Consider the following 22,988-nt stretch of genomic DNA (forward strand, 5'->3'; position numbering starts at 1 on the left):
GTGAACATTATCACAGATTTGTGGCATTAAAGTTGATTAATATAGCTCTAATCATAGATTTCTGTTGGTAACTTTGCTCTGATAGCAGATGCTGTGGTAAAGTGTGATGAGGTGGGGGAGTTTAACACTTGATTTCTCTCGTACACAGTGGGTGATAAACATTGATCTTGTTTAATCTTGCTGGCCTATTGCTAATGACAGGAGATGATGGGCCTCACAGGACAGACTGCTTACTGGATTAGATATCTAAATGAGGACTTTATCCTCATCCTCTCTTCCTCTTCCCCCATTACCAATAAGCCAGGCGGCAGTCACATGCTGAGTTACAGTTGAATGCATGTGACTAGTGTAGTGTGAAGCATGTTTTGCATGCATGTGTGCGTGTCTGTCTGTGTGCGCGCGTGTGTGTGTGCAATGCAGACAATGGACAAATCATGTTCACGTATGTTTTGCAGGGTGCGTTCATGGGAGTGAGCAGCATTCACATTTGAAAGGACGCTGTCAGAGCTTGAGCCCACACTCACACTGCTGCTCCATACTAATCTGCTGTACTTCCATCGGAATGCATTTGCAATGTTCAATTTATTACTGTACCTTTGCACAATAACAGACAGTGATAGGGTGTTCCCAGAATGCCTCCCTCTCTGGAGTGCAAAACAAACACAGACCCAGGTTCTGGTTTCAGTGATAGATTATTGCTGTCTCACCCGTACACTGTGGCTTGTTTTCCCATTAAACCTGCGCGGCTCCCTCTGTTGCTTCTGCCTGGCCCTGGTCTTGCAGTGCGTACGTGTTTGTGTGTGTTGGCGTCTCTGACTGTGCATGGGCTTGTGTGTGTTTGTGTTTGTCTGCCTATATACGCGTTTCTATGGAGAGATATTGAAAGGGCTCTGAGGACAACCCCCATCAATCACCAACTCAGAAGGAAATGGAGAGAGGGATGGAGGATGGAAAGAGAGGTGGAGGTCACCACAGGAAGCAGCATCTGGAGAAAAGGAGAGTGGGAGACAGAGGAAAAGTGGATGAATGGATGGAACCGTCCGTGCTGGCTCTGATTGAGCTGGGTAGTGTAGTTTATATCCTTTAGAGATAAGGCTGGGGAGCACTGCTCAGCAGCTTCCTCCCCCTGTAGCTTGAACTGAGTGTGATAATAAGAAAGCGTGAATGGGGCAAATTGAATTAATGCCGCGGCACACCATAAAAGCCCAAACTATAATGCATTTTAAAATCCTATAATGAGCAGAGAGCTAAAATAATTTCACACTCCAGTGAAGAAGATGGCCCTCTAACAGATTTTTGGCCTGGCTGACACTGCCAGGGCTTTTGTCATTTAATGTGACTCTAGGTGCTATGTTGAAATGATACTTACTCTTACTTCCTGGGGTACAGCGGTGTGAGGCAAACTTAGCGAACAAGCCATTCAAATTCCCACAATACGCACAGAGCCTAATCAGAGCAGGGAGCGGCCGGTCGTCTGCTGATGTCTCGCTTGGGTCAGTTTTACCGTCTCGGAGTAAAACAGAGTTGCAGAGAGGGCACATCTGCCATGAAAGTACTCCCTCATTACTCTCCATTAACAGCTCATTCAGTGATGGGGACAGCAGTCGGAGTTGGACCCTATCCTGCTTGTGTCCACACATACACACAGAGAAAAAGCACAGATGTGTGCCTTTGTATGTACACACACAGAAACACACAGTATTTTTCACTGTTTCCTGCCCTCACATGCTGTCAGCACTCTCATCCTCATCATTAGAGCCATGCCATCATAAAGCTGAAATTACCTTTCCATCATCAAACCAGGGGGAGAGAGAAAGATAGCTCTCTGACACACTAACACTAACAGACGGGTGCTGATAGAGACTAATGACCAAATGAAAGCCTCTGGTATAAACAGTGCACCTTTCTGGCTGGAACGGAAGAGAGCAACAACATATCAACTGCTATTTCCTCTTTCCCCTTCTCTTCTTTCCTCTTCTTTCCTCTTCTCTTCTCTTCTCTTCTCTTCTCTTCTCTTCTCTTCTCTTCTCTTCTCTTCTCTTCTCTTCTCTTCTCAACCTTCATGAACATCAAACCCAACCCTGCTCACCATTCCTTCAGGAATATAGATTTTCTTTTTTTTTTGTTCTGAAGCTGTATTGGGTTTCTTGCAACTTCTTACACTTTCCACTTAACCCCAGGCAACTGTGAGCTGAGGGGTACATGGGAGCATCTCACTCGTCAACTTTCTGCACACACACCCCTGTTACACATCAGCACACAAACGACACACACTTAAAAAGTACATCATGCTGACATCACCTCCATACATGCACATAGAGTTTCACACACATGAAGGCCCATTAACAGACATGAATGCACAAACAAGACACAATTCAATAAAGCTTCAACACTCCGACCCTGACAAACAAACAAATGCACACACATTTACAAGTTGGGAAAACATGCATACCACATTTCCTGCGCCAGGCAGAAAATACAGTTAACCAGAGAGGCGCAGAGCAGAACAGGGAGAGGCCAAACAACACTTTTTATCTGCATACCTTAGATTGTCTTCTTTATTTCTTTGTTTATTTCAAATACATAAACAAAAAACACATGAAGGAAATATAAATGTAGATGTGAGGGTGTGGTAGAAACCTATGATGCCTATATGAAAACCACACCTAAAAACATACAAAAGATAAAATACAAACAATAAAAAATCACCAATACATTTTAAATTATTTTACAGTATAAAATAATAGTTTCCATATATAGTTTTCCAATAATAGTTTAATGACAATTTCATCCAAATTGCATGTTTTTAACAACAGGTCATTTATAAGTCTTTTTTTGTACATAGACAATGACACAGAGGTATCCATTAAATGCACATTTTTATTTCCCAAAGGTAATTCCTTGATTAAATGGATTAGTTCATTATTATGAATATGAAGTCTGATCTGCTCATTGTCATATTTCTTATTTCCTGCAAATAACATGAAGTTGACTTTTTGACATTTCGTGACAACTTATTTGTTTGAAACCATATTAAGTAAATGAGAAGATCATGGTTTACTTCTCTAATGAGATTTGTTAAATCTCTATTTGAGACAAAAAGGTTGGTGTCATCTGCAAAGAACAATGGAAATATGATGTTAGACACTACATTTCTTATGCATTACATGAATAAGAAATAATAAAGGCCCTTGTATTGATCCTTGTGGTACACTTTATTGCATTATATTTCTTTTTGACTCATGACCATTAATAAAAACATAATTTTTTCTATTAGGAACATAATTACTGAGTGACTTACAAATATTACCATAAAAACCATATCTATAGATTTTTTTTTTAAAGCAAAATAGCATGATTAACAATATGAAATGCTTTCTATAGGTCTAAAAATATACCTATTGCATACTCATTATCTAAAACTGTATATATATATATATATATATATATATATATATATATATATATATACACACACGAAAGTTCTAGAAGTGCCATATAGGTGGAATGATTTTTAGGGAATCCATACTGATGATTATACAGAATATTGTATGTGTTCAAATGTTTCAAGATTCTTTTATATTCTCATACCAAGAGATTGCACTGGAATATTCCACCTTGCAGTATCATTCAGGGTAATTCTTCATGCCACCTTTCCAAATGAATAGTCTTTGCTGTGATCTGTGTGACAGGGCGTGCATATGTGCATCCATGTCATTTGTAGTGTAGTGGCTTGGTGGGTGAAAGGATGGGTGAGTTCACCATAGACTACACTGTACATATGCTTGAGTGCATATTATTTCTACACTAAGTGTCTGTCTGCATAACAGTAACATTGTTTCAACATAAATTAGAGAATAGAAATGATACTTGACAGCCAGATCTAATTATGTATGATATCACGGGTAGTTGTGAAGATGCAATACTTGACTACTAATGTAGTGCTTATGCAAATGTAACCTAATACCTGTGTGTACAGTTATTTCTCCATAGTTTCAACAGAGAAGAAGCGGGGAATCCCACACACTGTCAATCAACTTCCATTTCATTTTCAAATTTACACCCAGAAAGCTTCAATTGTTTATTTATCTTCAACGCCCCATCAACAGCTTCAGGAGAACACAGGCATTTATAGAACAGAGAAAAGAGCTACTGTAGCCGAACGCCCATTTTAGCTTCTTAGGTTGCTATTCAATCAATTTTTAGGCCTTAGGATCTTGTTCTGACACAACAAATGAGCTGTCTACAGCCTCAGTTAGAGAGCTTTAAACTCCCAATCTTTAGTAATCATACAGAATACCTGCAGACAAACCTATGTTGTTTAGACTGTTTCAAAGTCTAGAAAAGAGACAGCAGGTGGTCAAGCATTTTAAATAAGGGCCTCAAAACTTTGAAGACACCTGCCTTAAGAAATGCAAACAGCAATTTATCCTCCTTTAAGACAACACTGAAATCCTAATTATCTTGCATTCAGCAGTCAACCTGTGACTGCCTTCATTATGCTGTAGGACTAATATTGATCTGTTGGCTGCACTGGGTCCTGTTGGCTTTGATGGTGTATTTAGCATTTGCTCAAATGGTGAGTGGACTTTCGAGCCTGTTTTTTATGAATTTGTGGTACTCCACTTTGCTGTTTGGGTCTTTATAGAAAAGTGTAGGCTTGGCTGTTGGTTTTGCTGATGGTTTGGCAAATTTTTTATTGTCCAACTTGAAACAGCTAAATGAACACTCAAACATTTGGGGAAAGTTAGTATTCATTGCTGCCTACATAGAGGCAGATAAGAATGCTGATATTAACATATTCTCTTTGCATCCAGTACAAACTGAAGGTCAGGAATGTATTTAGCCTGATGTTAGCTTAGTGCAAAGGATGTGGAAAATGTAAGCCTAGCTAGCCTAGACTACCTAGGGCTCTGTCAAATGTCAAGAAATTAATTTTTCAAAAGCTGTATATTGTTTATTCAACAGGTATAATTAATTAATTAAAACTAAAAGAAAATGAGTCATTGTGGTTTAAGAAGCTGTTATCTCCCAGCAATCCTTCCTATTGAATTTATGAAGAATGACACTTTTTAGTTTAATTAACCAAACAAAACTGAGGTCAGTCTTGGACATGGTGGCTAGTTTGCAAACTTAAAAGACAGAATATGTTTAAATAAGACGATGTTGGAGCTGTTGGAGAGCAAATCATTTATTTTTTTGGGAAAGGCTTGTTATTTGTTAGCTTATTTGTTGTCTTTTGACCACAGTGGAACATTTAACAGCTAAAGAGCCAGATATTTTCCTCCATCGGTAGAAACCAAAAACAGATTTAAAAGGATATTGAACGTGATGCCAGGTGATGCAGAAACACTACTCTATCTGAAAGATAAGGTTACTCCATAACTGCTGGATGTCTGCGTAAGCAACTGTTTGCTAACAAATTGACCATATCAACTTGAAAAAGCTTTTTCCTCCCATATATGCTCATCCACATATTCTGACCAGAGTTAGAGAAAAAGTCAATATATGGAAAGTGGCACAGCAGAGGACACACTAATTATATATGTATACATTTATGGTGGCCTGGTCAAGTACTATTAAGTAAATGTTCTCAGAAATATGACTCAGTTGAATATAAAGTTCGATTTATTTGAAAGATTTTTTTCTTTTAAATAAGTGATGAAAATGACAACTGTAAAAAAGGCTGTTAAATGTGTGACTAATCACATCTCTTTACTGCAACATACTGTGGCTAAGGTAAATGTAGGGTGAGGTGGAACAAAAGTAACAAAAACAAATGTAAAGAGAGTTAAGTGACCAACCACAAAGCTTTGTGTTACGGTAATTGTGACTGTGATTGTATGAAAGCAAAGCAGAGAGTACTTATACTGTGGGTCTGAGCAACAGACTTTTTTTTTGTGGTAGCTAACATGAAGGTCTGAAGTATGCTTTCCGTGGAGGCAGTTCAGTGCACAAGCGTTTGTGAAAAACTGGCACTCTCGCTGACTCCCATCGTAAGCTTTTGGGCAGAATCAGGCCTTGTTTTTCAGCCTATTGATTATCTTGAGTCAAAGCCCATGATAAGTAAGGTTTCCCTAGTCTATGAAGAACATGGGAAAGGAAGGAAAGAAAATGTTCAATCTATGCCAGAGTAAGAATACAGTATGTGTTTGAGGTCACACTGTAAATTTTCAGGCTGTAAATCATCAGGCTTCAAATCCTTCAGGAATATCTCCCAAAATGCTGACATCAAGAACAAGAACACTATTTGACTTTTGTCAACAAGTATTTAACCACGACAGCTAATATAGCTGTGGATCTCCTCATGACACTGACTGCTTTGTGTGTTGGATTTTGCCGTGTGAAGAATATAGCAACTTGCCTAAAAAGCTTCACGGCAGCACAACTCACATTTCTTTTAAGAGCAAGCCAAACATTTTGGTGGGATGGAAATTGGAACAGGCACCATTGACAGCTATTGGCTTGAAAGTAATCTCCCCCTTACTTATGTTTAAATGAAGTATGTGAAGATTGTACATCAGAAACGTAAACAGATTTTGAGGAGATGGTATGAAATTTTTATCTCAAAGGTGCAGAATAGAAGATCTCTCCTGCCTCACAGCACAAAATACCCTTCAACTATCTGAAGGGGGTTGGTATGGTTTCTGATCAATCCCCATGACTCAGTTATAACTCCTAGAAATTTCTGGCTCTCAAAACTCACTTTAAACCTGTACACAACAACAACCATGACACGAACTGATGAGATGCTTTTGTGCTTCATGATTCTGGATTATGGAGGACACCTCAATTGACACCACTGAAAAAAATTAATGTAGAATATTTCATATATTATTTTGCAAGCTCTTCAATGTGGGAAAAATAACATGTTATCATTTGTTTTTATGCTACTGCACTGAACGGCAACCATAAATGTGTTATCATAAACAAACAAACACAGGATTTATGTGTGTAGAGTTAAATAAAGATAGTAATTCCAGTGCTTTGAGAGAAGTTTCACATTTACACATACATAACTTGACCTTCACTCAACAGTGTATTCACACAGACTTTACACGTAACATACACTTTAAAAATGACACAACATAAACACACAGGCTGAGCACTAAAATTGTAGGCAAAAAGTAGTCACCTCAAAGCATTATTGCAATAAGCAATAGCTACAACCCCTCGCAACTTTCCAAGTCCAGTACAGTTGGCTTTTTCACCTCAAATTGATGCATCCATATTTGTTGGAGGCTAGAGTTTTGCTCTTTTCTGTACTTCATACAATATCTTTTCCTATCATTGAGGTTACTGGGCTAAAACCTAAGAAGTTTCAACAGCATGGAAGGTAGAAGGTCTGTTTTTCACTACATGTATATGTGACATTTTCGTTGTGGCTAGCAGGGCTTTGATGAATCATTTTGAAAATGACTAATGTTCCCGTCATGGATGTATTTTTGATTCTCCTCTGTTCTGTCAGTTCACGTTCCCATGATATCTGGTCAGCACGTTGCTTCAGCATGTAACAGCTCACAAGATTTATATTGCACAATCTCAGATTCGGAACGGTAGACCCTTTTCACAAAAGAGATTTTGACCTGTCACAGTGGGAAAAGCACCGGTGGAATCAATAACATTAGTGATGGCAGCATTCCATATAGGGGAATCAGTCTCAGGGCTCTGGTATTGTGCTTGCTTACTCACTGACATGGCTTAGTAGGACACTTTTTGGAACAGAGCCATCAATAATGTTATTATTTACACTGCTTTTTCTGTATTGACAAGTCAGCAGGGGGATTTGGGTTGTGTGGGTACCAGAGTTCATTACTGCCCGGAAGAAATGATCCAATTCAGCTGGCAATATAATTGAGTAGCTCCTTTTGCAGCTGTAAAAGTCTTTTGCATTATTGCAAGGAGGAGAAATAGGCATATGGGATCCATCGAGTGATCCACTGCACTGATGGAAGCCCCTCTCTGTCTAAAAGCTTTGCTTTCTACAGGGAAAATCGAAAGAGTAACGTCGCTTACGAAAATGTGCGAGCCACTGGTCACCTGCGAATGACCCAAGCACTATTTTTTTCCCACCTGAGATCAATGTCTACCCCATATCGCTCTTGATGTTGTCAGAAGTGTTACATTTTACCAATATTCCTTCTTCTCCTGTCTTGTCCTGTGCTCTTTTGCAACTTGCAATTGACATTGTTCAGCCAGTCTCAACAGTTGGAATAGCCTGTGCAAGTATATTAGTTTGTGAAACAATTTTGTTTTCTCAGCTAGCCCATGAAAAATCTGGCAGACTTAGTAGCTGTGCACAGGGCTGATTAACCCTTTAATGGAAGTGACATAGGCACTGAACACAAGTGGTCAGCTGGACACTTTGGAGACTCATGATCGACGGGCTGTGAAAAGGGTTTATTTACTGAGCAGCCCACCTCAGAGACAAAAGGACAGTGCTCCGAGCCAGTGATGGACTATACACAGGGCATATTTACTTTCGTGTCCATCAACAATAATACTGAACAGTGGTAATGTACTTAAGCAATTAGTCAGTAGTTAGCAGAGACTGACATACAATATGGAGAGACAGGCAGGGGGGCATACAGTAAAGATTTTCTAGTTGGAATTAAACTGGTGACGTTGCGATTACAGAGTGTCAGCCCTACACCACAGGGATGCCTGAGTGTTCTTTTTCACACTGACTGCTTTTGTCAGAGTTCCTGTGTGTAGGCAGCGCCTGTTGTGCACGGTCTTACTGGGGTTTAAACCTTGGACACTGGAGTAATGCAGGATCCCACAGAGAGAAGAGAATGATGCACATGAGCTAGTGTCATGAAGGAAATGTGGGGGGAGGTGGAGCTAATGTGGCACTATATCTTTTTCTCCTATTCTAAAACACCTATGCAATGGGAATGATGATCAGTTATTGAGCAATTATCATGTGTTCTTCTTTCTTTTTCAGCAAATAACTAACATGTTGGGTTTTTTTAATGATTAACTGTTGTCATTAATTGATTGGCAGAGGCTAAGGTGCGTGATTCGTCACAGAGCAAAGTCAGCACATCAATTATTTAACGTTCATTACTTTGTGGAAAAAATGAGATGGAAAATGTCTGGCAGATATGAGAGTGGGTTGTAGAAGAGAAAATGTTTTAAAGCAAATGTGCACATTTCAACATAATAAATATTGTGACATTATTTTAACGTGTTAAGTCAAGTAGTAAATCACAGGCCATAGATGCTTTAAATTTAAAGGGAATAGAAAATATTTTGAGTAAATCATATTATATTTCTTTTCCCTGAAGGCTATACCAGGCTGTACCAGTATATCTCCATTCAACACTTGCCTCTCTCTAAATCCTCCTCTTTTATGTGAGTGAATAGAAGTGAATAGGGCACATTTTTCTCTGCTCAAAGCAATAAAACAAAAGGGATTGAATGAGTTTTGTAATTCTTTTGGCTGAACTACAAGAAAAAATGAGCCCACCAGAAAGGAGACTATGGCTGTCTGAGGTCTGATGGGAGAGAGCCATCCATCCATCCAACCATCCATCCATCCATCTATCCATCCATCCATCCATCCATCCTATTAAGGACCATGCAGGGTTTGAGCCCAGCAGAAAACATATTATATACTGTAAATACTTACAGTAGGCTAAATGATAGAGTTAAGGGCTTAGATGTGCTACAACAGCTGCTGTATGGACATTTTGATTTTGCTGCTTGCTCCCTATAGCTAATTGTAGGCTTTGCTATACATGTATTTATTGATATCTACCTTTATTTTTCTGTTTATTTCTATCTCAGATAGAATTAGAAGAACAATGGTTGGTTAGTGAATCACTTGTATTGTGAGTGTGGCTGGGTCTTCAGACTGTTTATGGCACTCTGAACTGAATTACACAGAGAATGTTTACGTACACATCTCTTTTTTTCTGGAGAAGAGATTTGAACTAAAGCTTGAATATATATGTATCTCTACATATATACATTCTCCTTTCTGAAACAGGATGTGTGAAAAATAGTGCTGTAAATAACTAAGGAGAACTAGAACTTATAACTTTGTTGTTATCACTCATCTCTCTCTTGTGAACCATGCAGCACCTGACATGATTAAATGCTGATGCTAAAGATGCACACTGAAGGCCACCCGCTGTTCCCTCTAATTGTGTTAAAGTGAATGCGAAATTTTGTTGCAAAATACCAAGACAATTACTTTTCTTCTCAGTGTCAAATTTCATTTATTCTAATGTGTCTTGGAGGGAATTCTGAAAACTGTTGTTCATTCAAAACCTGATTTGTTTAAGATTAAGAGTGAAAAGAGGGCTGCACCAGTGATTTATTTTTGTGGGCTAACCTGGAAGTTAGCATCACCATGGTTCCCTTGACAAGGAAGTTGATGGGATTTTCCAATACCTTTTTGATGATTGCAGAAAATAAGCTCTATGAAAAACAAGTGTTTATGATACTTACACACATTCAGAAAGGTAATCTTCACAAATCAACAGCACTTTTATGACTCTTGAAGCCTAAATACAATCACGAGTAAGAATAAAAAGCTAATGCTATAAACAAACTACACCACGGTCCCCTGACTTCGACACCACTACGCTTGTAATTTGATATAATTCTTACCTCTTCCACAAAAGCCTTTCCTACTACAAAATTAGTAATAATAGTAATTGCATTATAGTAATAATAATAATGTACATAAACACAATGAGGCTGTAAAGGTGGTATAGTGAGTTGATCGTTTTTTGTGTCGGGCATGACAATGTTGAATGTCCCCGACAACCTCTGTAGTCTCATTTAGCTACTTGTTAGCAACTAGCTTTTTTAAGTCACATAAAATCATGAGAGGGGTATTTGCTTTGTAGTGATGTGCAGATCGCAGTTATATCTTGATGCAAAGACAGTCATAAAAATGAACAGTCTGATGAACAGCAGAGAGGTGAAATAATACGTAATGTTTGAGGAAAATATTAATTACAATCTCTAAAATGTGAATATATTTTAAGCTTCAGTTTTCATCAGGCATGAATTACACTAGTGTTTGGACTGTTGAACTTGTTATGACTTATTATTTATTTTGGGCAGCGGCCAAAGAGTTATTATGAGCTTTTAAATTGTTTGTTTTCAGGAAGTAGCAGTAACAATCAAAATTTGAGTTTGAATTAAAAATGGCAGTCTGTGTTTAGGGTATTGTAGAAATACCTTTTCATTTTCATTTTACCAAAAACAAAAAAAACCTTTACTTTAAATACATGTTTATTTATATGAAACCAGCCTACTTCAGTGTAATATGTCACCATATCATCACATCTAATGTCTGACTGAGAAATAATTGTAATGTGTGATTGGGTGTGGGTCTCCAAATTGGAAAAAATACTTTGTTTCAGTGGTTGGTGGGTGGATTATTTATGCATACATTCAGATTTGGATCATCTGATCCATGCATCACTATTACGTATGTATTTTATGTCATAGAATAAAACATTAAAGGTAAAAATTTCATGAGCTCATGAGCAAGCATCTAACCAAAAACTGTTAAAAAAACCACACAGACTTTGGGACAAGGGAAGTGGAAGTACAGAAATGCTAAAGCCAATGCTTTAGGACTCATTCCTGCAGCAATCTATGTTGAACTCCTTGTGGCTAGTGCCACAGACTCTACATCAGTGTTGTATTTGTCTGTGTTTCTTTTTTTTTTTTTAATTTCCATTATTTGCAGCTGCAATCCTGTCAAAAGTGTTTGCAGATACTGACAAAAATACCCACACTGGCTGCTTTATCGAACATATTTATGTTCATTTTCGGCAGGCGTGCAGATTTAGAGAGAAAAACGTGCAGAACTAGACCGTTTCTAATTGTTCTGGGATGAAATTGCCTGCATGTGTGTTTACATGGTTAGTGTGTCAGCCATTCTGAGCCGCCGCAGAGTCCAGGGTGTGTGGTGCTGGGATCTCTGAGTTAATAGATTTCTGTCCCCAGTGCTTTTAGCGTGTTGATCTCCTGCTGACGGTTTCACACTCAGCTTTAAGCACAACGATGGGGGGGGGGGGGGGGGCTTAGAATAGAGCCTCTTTAACACTGCAAACATTGGGTTAATGTACCTTATTACTCTCCCATTGAGCTGACTTTCACTTTCCATTCACTCGCTGCTAAAAAAGCACCCCTGAAATTCCATGTCTCGCGTGGGCCATTGATATTTATGCTTGCGGACGCAGTTTGTTTAATTCCACACAGAAATATTTGTATCTTAATTTCCTTCCTCATTGGAAGGAGGATGAACAAGGGATGCATAAGAAGAACCTTTGTGCGTTTAATTATACTGTATGTTCTATCCTAATTTTCTCCTCTTGCGGCTTGTGCTCTGTTACTGTATGTTTTCTTTCTCCAAACATGGATGCTCCCGGTGTCTATTGTTGTGCTGCGCTGTTTGTTGCGCTTCCCCTGTGCTCTTGTCTCTATAATGTTATTTTACATTTTCTTCTAAGCATCACACAATGCTTCTTCCTCCACGCTGCCTGCCTCTCCCTGCTCTCTCTCTCTTCCTCTCCCTCTGTAGATATTTGTGTTTCTGTATCTGTGCCTCTCTTCTTCACTCTGTTTCCTCTCATCTCCTTCCCACACACACTCGGTGTCCTTGTATTGTGGGCAGTGTATATGTGCACAGAGGCACTTGAGACAACTTTTTTTTTTTTTTTTTTCATATAGGCAAGCCACTTAGCAGCTTTATATAGCAACTACCCAAGGAGGGGATTAACAGCAGGAAACATCAACAGAATAGCTTGCAGTGAAATAGAACACACACTCGTACACAACTCGCGCGCACACATGCACAACACTCCATGCTCATTGTGCTCACTGAGCCTTGGCCAACCACACACTGCACCCCTGCCATCCACCTTTGTATGATACATTACATTATGTTAGTCATCCAGCAGATGCTCTTCTCCTCATGGCGTTGTAGTGTTCAGTATAGACCAGCTCTTCATCACACAGAGCGCGGAAAGCATATTTGAGCTTGCGAGGCTCTGACTTGCCCTGTTATTTGATCACATCTTTTGTCTCAGGCAGGTGAGGCAGATATCGTCGGCTCGGTGCTCATGGGGCATCGCTCACAGCCGCTCTCCACTTAACTCACCAGATCAGAGAGGAGCTGCACACGTTTGCAGCCTCAGCACATACAGCGTGCACTCTCGCCTCTCTTGTCTCTCGGCTCACAAACACACACACACACACACACACACACACACACACACACACACTCTCTCTCTCTCTCTCTCTCTCTCTCTCTCAAACACACTAGTACATTCTTCATTATCATTCCAGAGCTGATAGGCTCTAATTATCTGCCTTGGCTCTGATTAGTCTCTCTGTAACAAGCTAATTAGATGGAGCCTTGTAAAATCATCACCACCATTACCACAGAGACATGAGTGGGAAAGACACCAACAAGCAGGAGGCAAGGAATGTATCTTGCACTGCTCCCCGCAAAGATTTGATAGTCAACTAAATGTTAAGTGCTGAAGCTCTGATTTCTTTTTGATTAAGTGCCTTTTAAAGCCCTCCACTTTGCAATAGAATCTTTATCCTTCCTCATTATTCATCACGAAAGGATTGTTCCGTCTTACAGGGCAGGATGATCTGGCTTAAACAGCATAAACTGCCGCTGTCGACATTTTAGGAGATAGCATCTGAGCATTGATTAGTTTCTCTGCCCCCACGATACAGTGGCTATTTATCCAAAACGAACGAATCGTCAGATCTGAGTCAGAACTTTTCTCTCCACAGAGCAACTTTAAAGCCTGAGCAGAAAGCTAGATTAATTCTCTCCTCTAGCTTCTTCCTCCCTCTGTTATTATCCCTCTAACAATCCTTTTAGGAGCTGTCACACACTTTATAGCTATTGTGTTTCAGTTGTGAACACTCCAGAGCTAGTCTGGTGTGCAACACATTGTATTTTCCATCAAAATGCATCTTAACTGTAAGCCAGTTAAAAAAGAAATGGGAATTGTGATCTCAGCATCTGTTTTCTGCTTTCCAACTCATTTGAGCGAATACTAGGTGCTGTAGAAGATTTATTATAGCAATCCTTACAGTTTGAAGACTTCATACCATTTGCTGTATGCATGTACTTCTCCTTACCAACATATAGTTTTCTATTATCAGCTATAATGATTATGTTGCAGAATATTAGGGAAACCAGCAAGGTAGAACTGTTTTTTTACAGTGACAGCACTGTTGAGTCAGCCCTCAGGCAGTGAAAGGATGCATCACAAACTCCTGCTGCTTTTGTCTTGGATTAAAAAGTACATTTATAGCCTGGGGTCACACACAAGAGACCTTTTACATAATGGGATTTGAAATCCATAGTTACTTTTAGCCCTTAGGTACCTCACCTCTCTGCATACATGTGCACTGTTGTGTGTGTGTGTGTGTGTGTGTGTGTGTATGTGTGTGAGAGAGAGAGAGACTACGACAGAAAGAGACGAGCAAATGTCAGCTCTGCCAAGTGTGCATACTTGTGTCTTGGTGTGACGGCACAACTTGCCTTTATGTCAAATCTTTGCGCTTGTGTTCGTATCTGTGTGTGTGTGTGTGTGTGTGTTTGTGAGTATGTGTGTGTGTTTGTCCTGGCAGGAGATTCTCCCTTTCTGGGGTGAGGCAGATGGCCTCTGTGGATCGCAGCCTACTGAACTGGTTGGCAGCTCTTCTGACATAATCCTTCATGCTACGTTGACACAAGATCACACCCAATATTTGCGGAAATAGTGTCTTAGCTCACAATTCTGTGACTTGCTCTAGTTTGCAGCAATAGATAGAAAAAGTGCCCTAGACCGGGACCGTGACAGTGTCAGAATTTTTTTGTGCACATTGTTTCCAGATTGTGTCATGGTATTTAATGTGGATAATGATCCTCTACTATCAGTTCAGCAAAAGGCACACTACACACCCCTGTCATAGAGACTGCAACGCAGTTGTACACTGCTTCTCTTTCAGCCCTGCTGTGCACTCTTGCTGTCTGCCCCAGCTCAGGGTGAGCGAGTTGGTAATTGGATTCCTGGAATCTTCTTATTCTCTCCACTGAGGCAGTGTGCAGGCGACAAAATGCCTGCAGCCATGAGGCATCATCCCTGGGCCCTTGTGGGAAGATCAAGGTAGCTTTACACAGACTTGGTAGATGAGACTGTGGCTGAGGCTCTCTCCCATGGGAACCTGGATGTCTGGATGCCTGTATGGGAGCCCAGGTGGAGAATGGGTGGATGACGTCATGTCCACCAACCTCCACCACTGGCCCAAACAGCGTTCCTGATATCCACTCACAACGCTCCAAAAACGGGCAGCAAGCGTGACGTAGAAGGAAGTGGAAAGATGGCGAGTAAATTGCCATGTTACAGATTTGTGTGGTAATTGACTTGAAACTGTACTGGCATCAGTTTCACATTGCAGATACAAGAATCAGTCAGATTTATTCTAATCCTGCAGCATTAAGTTTTGCCATACTGGAGAGGACTCATGCCTCACATACCTGTACCCTTAGTTGACTCGCTGCTTGTCGGTTCTTCGGATTCCCCTGGCTGCTTGTCTCCCCTCTACACACACAGTTACATGACAGCTGTCACTTTCAGTAACCACAGCTCCGTCACTATCTTTGCACTATCCTCCAGGCCCGGACTGGTACCTGAACAAGGTGAAGCTGAAGATCATTGATGTCAATGACAACGTCCCTGAGTGGAATATGAAGCCGTACCCTTACCTGGCTGTGGTGTCCCCTGAGGCCCCAGCGGGAACGTTTGTCTACCAGCTCCAGGCTCGCGATGGGGATGAGGGCAAAAGTGGAGAAGTGGAATACTTTTTGTCAGATGGTAAGCTTTTCGCTGTTCACACACACACATGTGATGTAGAAGGGGGAAGGGTATTAAAATAGATTGTTTTCTTGTTAAAATAGGTTGACAGACTGTGGAGCCTTCGAAATAAATCCATCTAGTCAGACACCAGCACAGTCACTCAGACAGACAGCCACAGGCGTTCACACATTCATTCATGCATTCACACACTCTTTAGATGTCCATTAGTTTCTGTGTCTCTCTGTCACCCTGTCTCTCTTTAGCTCTGTATCTCTGTCCCTCTCGCTCTTCTACACACACAAATACACACATACGCAATCACAGACACAGCCAGGGGCCTTCACACATTTGTTTATGCACTTATCATGCACTCTTGTCTATCTGTCTGCTTCTCTCTGTTTCATACACACAGAGTCATGCAAACACACTCACACACACACACAAACACACACAGTGGGCTTCTGGAAGTCAGCCAGAGTTGTAGACCCCCTGGTGGTTGAGGGGATAAAGGTTTGTTGGCATGTCAAAGATGGGGGGGGGTGTGCTAATCTTGCCAACAGGGTTTTACAAAACACCACCAACTTCCCTCTGACTTGCGTTAGCCCATCACAAAACTCCCTGATGTGACTTAAACTACAATTACCACAAAGTACCCATAGTCTATATGACTGTGCTGAGGACTCATGTAAGCACTAGGTTTGCCTCTAAAAGTGTGCACAAACTAAATAGTTTCCCTTCAAAGTAATCTTCCCAATTTCAAGATTTCACATGTCTCAAACAACCCTCTTATCCTGTGCTTAACTTTTAAGACCTCAAGAGGATGAGAGTAGCTGGGCTTTTGATGAATGAGGTCAGCCTGTCTGACCCCATTTTTTAGTATTTAACAGTGCTGGAAAAGTTTTTTAGATCTTTTATTTAATGCTGCCCTTTGGACTTTTCTTGTCAACAAAAAAAGTTAGTGTTTGTCACTTAAACACATGGTGTGGCTCCCTGCAGTCTAACAGACGTGTTGAATGCATTTCTTTTCTCATTAAACATTTGCAAAGCCCATTTTAAATAATTAAAAGTCTCGCACTGTTTACAACTATGTTTGCTAGTAGTCTTCTTCTTCTTCACTGACTTTGTTGGCCATTGCATTTATTTGCAAAGCAATGCTGCAAACTGTCAATCTGCAGAACAGCATCAAACAAATTGCAGGAATGTGTGTGTTTTGTGGCCCACTTTGCACATGTGCACATACATAGTTGTGTACATAGACAGTACAAACAAAATGCAGACCCACTCATAAAACCCTACTCCATAGCACTACTAGTGGTCAAAAATGCCACGGGGTGCCTTTAAGTAAACATTGCAATATCACAATGTAAAAAATACTCAATCACAAGTAAAGGTCCTGCAGTCTGGCAAGTACAGAACAATCCAAAGTAACAGTATTCACTATGCAGCATAAAGAATATGGTTACTTTATAAAAATGGAAATCCTCGCATAAAGAAAAAGAACCTTGAAACTGTTGTTAATAAGTCTGTTCTATATTTTTCATCTTTAGTAGGAACTATCTTTTCATGGGATTTTTTCCCCCCATTCTAATCCTTTAAAGGTAACTGCAGGTTTTTAGTCTCTAGAAGCGCAATGGAACAATGTCTTTATGAGTGGGTTCCTGTTTTGTTTTAGTCCCATGCAGCCTCATGCTCGTGCACGAGCATGTCCTGACAATAGTTTCACACTCTGAAAAGAAGGCTGCTAGCTCCAAAACATGCTTTCTACAATGAATGTACGAAGACATTTTCAAATGCTGTGCCTTCCACACTGGCAGTTGTTTAACATGTAGTTTAATAAATAGTTCTCAATGGATTGTGAAATACTCCATGGACGGCCACCTTCAACTCAGTCTCTTCAAGCCTGAACTCCTGGTGAGATCAGCCAGTCTTTCAGTTCAAATAAGAATTAATATATTTAAAAAAAAATACATTGAAATGAAAATATAAAAGATCTGGACACACTATCATGCAGAAGAGATTTCACCTTCAGCTACAGACTCATTATTCATATAATTATTTCCAAAGTTTATCAAATAAAATGTCTATGTTTCTATGTTGAGTAAATAAGACAGAGGGGAAGGTACTTGTCTTCAAAACCGTGCAACGTGAAGGACATTCCCTGTGCATGTGTAAGAGGCCTTTGTCTATAGAGGGACCACTAACCCCCACCTACGTGAACTCTCTTATTCAGGATGAGCCTAATATGAACACGAATTATATGAACGGAAAAATAAAACTCTATGTGTTGTGGGCCTTAACTCAGCAAACCTAGCAAGGGGGAGTCACCTATTTTAAATTGCTATTTGGGCATTTCTGAGTTAGTATTCATAATGGATCAGTTTTCAGCTAAATGTTCTGTGGCTCACACTGGTTAGTATTCAAGCCAGAAGTATTGGATTAGTTTGGATCCGGTGCTAGAAAATAATGTCATTGTATTTCCCTGCAGGCGGTGACGGCTGCTTTGCGGTGGACAAGAACACAGGCCAGGTGGTGACCACAGGCCTGGTGCTGCAGAGGAACAGAGAGTACTTGTTAAGTGTGGTGGCCCTTGACAGCCTGGGAAGCCGCAGTGCCCCTGCCATGCTGTCTGTGATGGCAGGAGCCAGAGCACCGCAATTCACCAACATTAGCTACGCCATCTCCATACCAGAGAATACGCCTGAAGGACAGCCGTGAGTCCCGCATTCTCTAACATCCACCCACACATACATAAGTAGGGATAAATTAGGGCTGTGCCACATCATTATATGTATATATATTTGTGTGTGTGTGTGTGTGTGTGTGTGTGTGTGTGTGTGTGTGTGTGTGTGTGTGTGTGTGTGTAGATTTTTTTTGCAATTCCCAATGTTGTGTGGCTGTGTTAGACTTTTTCAGTTTGTCAGTGAAAATTACCATTATAAGACATTTTTCTGAGGTTGTTTCTTGTTGTTTAACAGTTATTCTGGGGCCTTTATTCAAATGTAGACTATTCCCATGTGGCTATCGGCAAAGACTCCTTGTCAGATTATTTACTGTTGCCTCAATAGGTATAACTGCCTGACTACAGAATGAGAATGCAATGTGATGAAAAACAGTCGTAAATAATGCATCAATATTGCAAAAGTATTGTCAGTGTGCTCATATCTGTAAATTGCCCGACACTAGATAGATAGATAGATAGATAGATAGATAGATAGATAGATAGATAGATAGATAGATAGATAGATAGATACTTTATTTATCCCATAGGGGTAATTCAAATATCCAACAGCTCATTATAGAGACAAACATTCCTCCAGTTATAAACCACAAAAAAGACTAAATAAATAGAGTAATTAAATAACTAGGGTGAATGCATGCATGACAACATACTGTTCACTCGTTCACTTACACAAGGAGAGTTTTACTTGTATAGCATAGTGTAAGAATTAAAACTGACATGCATATGTCAAGCACCACTCCTATAATAACTAATGCAGACTTGCATAAAGACATATGCTTGTTTAAGGTGTCACTTTCCACACACAACCTGTTAAGACTCCATGATGAATATTCATTTTTTCACACCAGCACAAGCAAACTGATATACCATCATCACACACCATTAGAGAACGCAAACTCTCTTAACCATAAAGACAAACATTGATATCTGCATAATAGTATTACATTATGACACAGAACTGACAAGTACTGATTGACTGTGTTTGTAGCACGTAGCCAATGGGCCATATGGTAATTGATTTCATTACAGCGCAGTGCTGATGTAGGAAAAGAGAATTTCGATTTTAATTTCACGTGTGCATCTGAAATCAAACAGCAAAGACTGCTTTTACTTTTTTTTTTTTCTTTTTTTTAATCACTTTCTCTTTGCTCCACAGCTTCTTGGTGGTGTTTGCCATTTCCTTCCAGAAGCAGCCAATCAGCTACAGCCTTCTGATCAATCCCAGTAGCCTTTTCAGCATACGACAGGAGACGGGGGAGATCAGTCTGACCAGGACGCTGGATTATGAGAGTGACCAGCGGCGCTACCTGCTGATGGTGCGAGCCAGCGAGGAGCCCGGCAGCCTCAGCACTGCCACAGAGGTTAGTTTAATTAGAGAGTGATACAGGCAGTGAACGTGAGTCATGTAACAGTTCGTGCACTCACATCAACTAACCCCAAAGCTGAGGTCCACTGATGTTTTATTAGTGCACCTGTCACACAAGCATTGTTCTGAATTACAGTGAAATTTAAAAAAAAATCAGCTGTATTTCTGAGATTAGTTGCGTTGTGTTCTCCCACTGGACTTTCACAAAGCAGTCAGACAGATCAGCTTTCACCTAAATGTTCTGCAGCTCATATCAACTGACTGAGGGTGTATTAACAGCAATGATCTGATCTCCATGCTGACCTATTGACATCACATCGCTTGGCGATAACCACAAAGGCGAGGCAGCAGAGGTTGAGGCTGTCTACAGGAATGGCATGGCTGAAAGGTTTTGAAAGGTTAGCAAGTAGAATGGGTGGCCCAAGTGATTTTTTTTTCTGCAGTTTGTTCACCCTTTTGTTTCTGTGTCTCAGTTAAGTGCTTTTTTTGTTGAGAGTGTGGTCTTGAGATGAACTGTGTAAAATACAGAACACACTCTGAGGCATAGGAACTCAAAATCTGAAAACTTCATTCACAAACGAATATTTCTAGATGAACTATTAATGAATTCAGTTTCATTTAAATTATTAATCTAAAGATTTTGTTACCCAATTATCATGTCAGGCACTCACTTCCTACCACAGATTTAGTAGGCAAAATCTCTGTCCGCTCAGCTGCATGTTGTGGAGTAGGAGATGGAGACTGGGAAAACCTATCCCAGCTATTTCAGGACTATTACTCAGCTGTCACTTCACACTTTACACACAGTGGTGACAGGGAGCTTGCAGGGCGGAGGGGGGCTAAGGGCCTTTGTCAAAAACACACAGTGAAGCACACACATGCTCAGAACATTTCTATTTTTGACTCAGGGAAATCATGAAGTGGAAGATAAAGGATGTGTTGAACTGGTAACTTGAGAAACTATAAAATGCAATTTAGATTAAGTTTTGGGGTCAGCTTCCTGAACAGAGAATTTCATACGGTTGTCTCCTGGATTTGAGGGTTATTAAAGGGAGGCTAATTTTGTATTATTCTACTCTGATTCTCTCCTCTCCTCTCCTCTCCCCTCCTCTCCTCTCCTCTCCTCTCCTCTCCTCTCCTCTCCTCTCCTCTCCTCTTATCCCATCACGCTGGCGCTAATCAGGTTCAGGTGTTGATAACGGATGAGAATGATTGTGTCCCAGAGTTCCTCCAATCCATCTACAGTGTGGATGGAGTCCCCGAGACTGTAACCACGGCAACGTCCCTGCTGCAGGGTGAGGCTCCTATGACCCTATATTTCACATCCATCTGTTTCTTTCTGAAGTGCAGAGAAAACTCACTTCTTTACAAGAAAACAACAGATGTATTTTGGTAGAAAGCCAAAAAAAGTTTAAATCTTGAGTCAGTGTTTTGGCTTATGGACCCATGATGCTTCCATTTTTGCACACTGAAGGAAACTTTCAGATCTGTGATCATAATCCCAATTATGCTAAACTAAACTAGCTACAAAGACACTATAGGTTTGATTTATTGTGTGCTGTATGAATAATGGCATGTCAATTTATCTGTTATGGCATGAGATTACTATGTAATTGTCAATTATGAAGTGTATGCCATCACCACTGCTTAAATTATGAAAATGTATAAACATATTGTGCTGGGGGAAGTGTAGAAATTTACTATGTATCTTTTTAATCAGATCCAGGTGCTTGTTCCATTATGGGTGATTACGTATGTTAAAAAAAAAAAAAAACCTATCCTAAAAAAGTGTTACTTTTTTTCCTTATTTGCTGCTTGAAAAAAAAAAAAAAACTACACTTCTGACCGCACTCATGAGCTTCAGCTGTTTTAAGATAAAGTACCTTTGAGATCCCTTTGCAATATTTAGCTACACCCTAAGATAGAAAAGTACCTCAACAGAAGTTGTCCACATTCTTTTATACTTTACTCACTAATACCCTTGAATGCACAGAAAATGGACATTAAATATAAAAAAACATCCCATTTTTCAGGAGTAGGCCTTTTACATTTCATCTCGTTCACCATTGTAGTTTCTGTCAAATGCTGCTGTGCCTGTGGGACTTCTGTCCCCAATAGGCTACCAGAGGTGATTCGTGGGAATCTCTGGTTGGGCAATTGTTTCTAGTGCACTCTGGCTGAGAAAAATGGAGCAAATTTAATCTGAAAACATTCGAATACACAGCCTAGAGTGGTAGAAATTGTTGCCACAGCAGAGCCAGCAGCAAGAGAAAACGGCATCCAAAACAAACCAGCGCATCAACCAAAAAATAAAACAACCAGGGTGGAGGGAAAATCTCAACAGAGGAGGGATCAAAGGTAGAGAGAAAGAAGACAGGGATCTTTATGCTACAAGTAGACTGAAGCTGATATACAATGCTAATGCATGACTTTATAGTTTCCTCAGAAGTTAACAGTTTCCTCAGACAAATTGCTCCAACTATTCTGATCTGGTGGGCTATTTTGAGGCACAGAGGGAGTGAGGTCCCCATTATCCCATCAGCCCTGCATCTACTGGGCAAAGACACAGATGAATATGTTACAAGGAGGCCATCACTTCAACTTTACCCTCTGAGGCTGATGGTTAAGAAGATATCAGCTGTCAGCACCGGTGACAGGTTTAAGGGAAACTTACTCCTTCAGCTCTTCAGCACTTAATGAGTCACAGACTTATACAGACTATACAAAGAGTGTATAGCAAATTGCCACTCTTCAGCTATATTACCAGACATTGAGATGGAAAGAGAAGCATGGAGATACACAGGCTGCAAGTGCCGCTGCGTGACACAGAGGAAATAAACACATCAAAAGAATATGCAATATGCAAGTGTTATGAGCTAGAGGGGAACAGTGAGTATAAGTGAAATTCACCAAACAGCAAACTTAGACTTAAATTAACTTTGCAAGCAAGGGTGTTGATATCTGTGGCTCTAGTCATAGAATAAAATATCATCGAACATTCAAAACAAATCTATGGTTTTTCTGTGTGATTACCTCAGAATGA

The 22,988-nt window shown here is 40.2% G+C and overlaps 1 protein-coding gene across 1 annotated transcript in view; it reads left to right on the plus strand.

Annotated features, from left to right (window-relative positions):
* The first annotated feature begins 15,363 nt into the window (after positions 1 to 15,363).
* The window catches only part of LOC139627512 (neural-cadherin-like), a 54,312-nt gene continuing 46,687 nt past the window's right edge, over positions 15,364 to 22,988 (plus strand). The window contains exons 1-5 of the mRNA XM_071488318.1: positions 15,364 to 15,370; positions 15,660 to 15,857; positions 18,325 to 18,550; positions 19,736 to 19,940; positions 21,129 to 21,240. Of these exons, the coding sequence (XP_071344419.1) occupies positions 15,364 to 15,370; positions 15,660 to 15,857; positions 18,325 to 18,550; positions 19,736 to 19,940; positions 21,129 to 21,240 (748 nt within the window). The remainder of the gene's footprint in view (positions 15,371 to 15,659; positions 15,858 to 18,324; positions 18,551 to 19,735; positions 19,941 to 21,128; positions 21,241 to 22,988) is intronic.

The sequence above is a fragment of the Trachinotus anak genome, unplaced genomic scaffold (assembly GCF_046630095.1).
Source record: "Trachinotus anak isolate AG129_WGS33_773 ecotype Australia unplaced genomic scaffold, CSIRO_AGI_Tana_v1 ptg000002l, whole genome shotgun sequence".
Taxonomy (NCBI): Eukaryota; Metazoa; Chordata; class Actinopteri; order Carangiformes; family Carangidae; genus Trachinotus; species Trachinotus anak.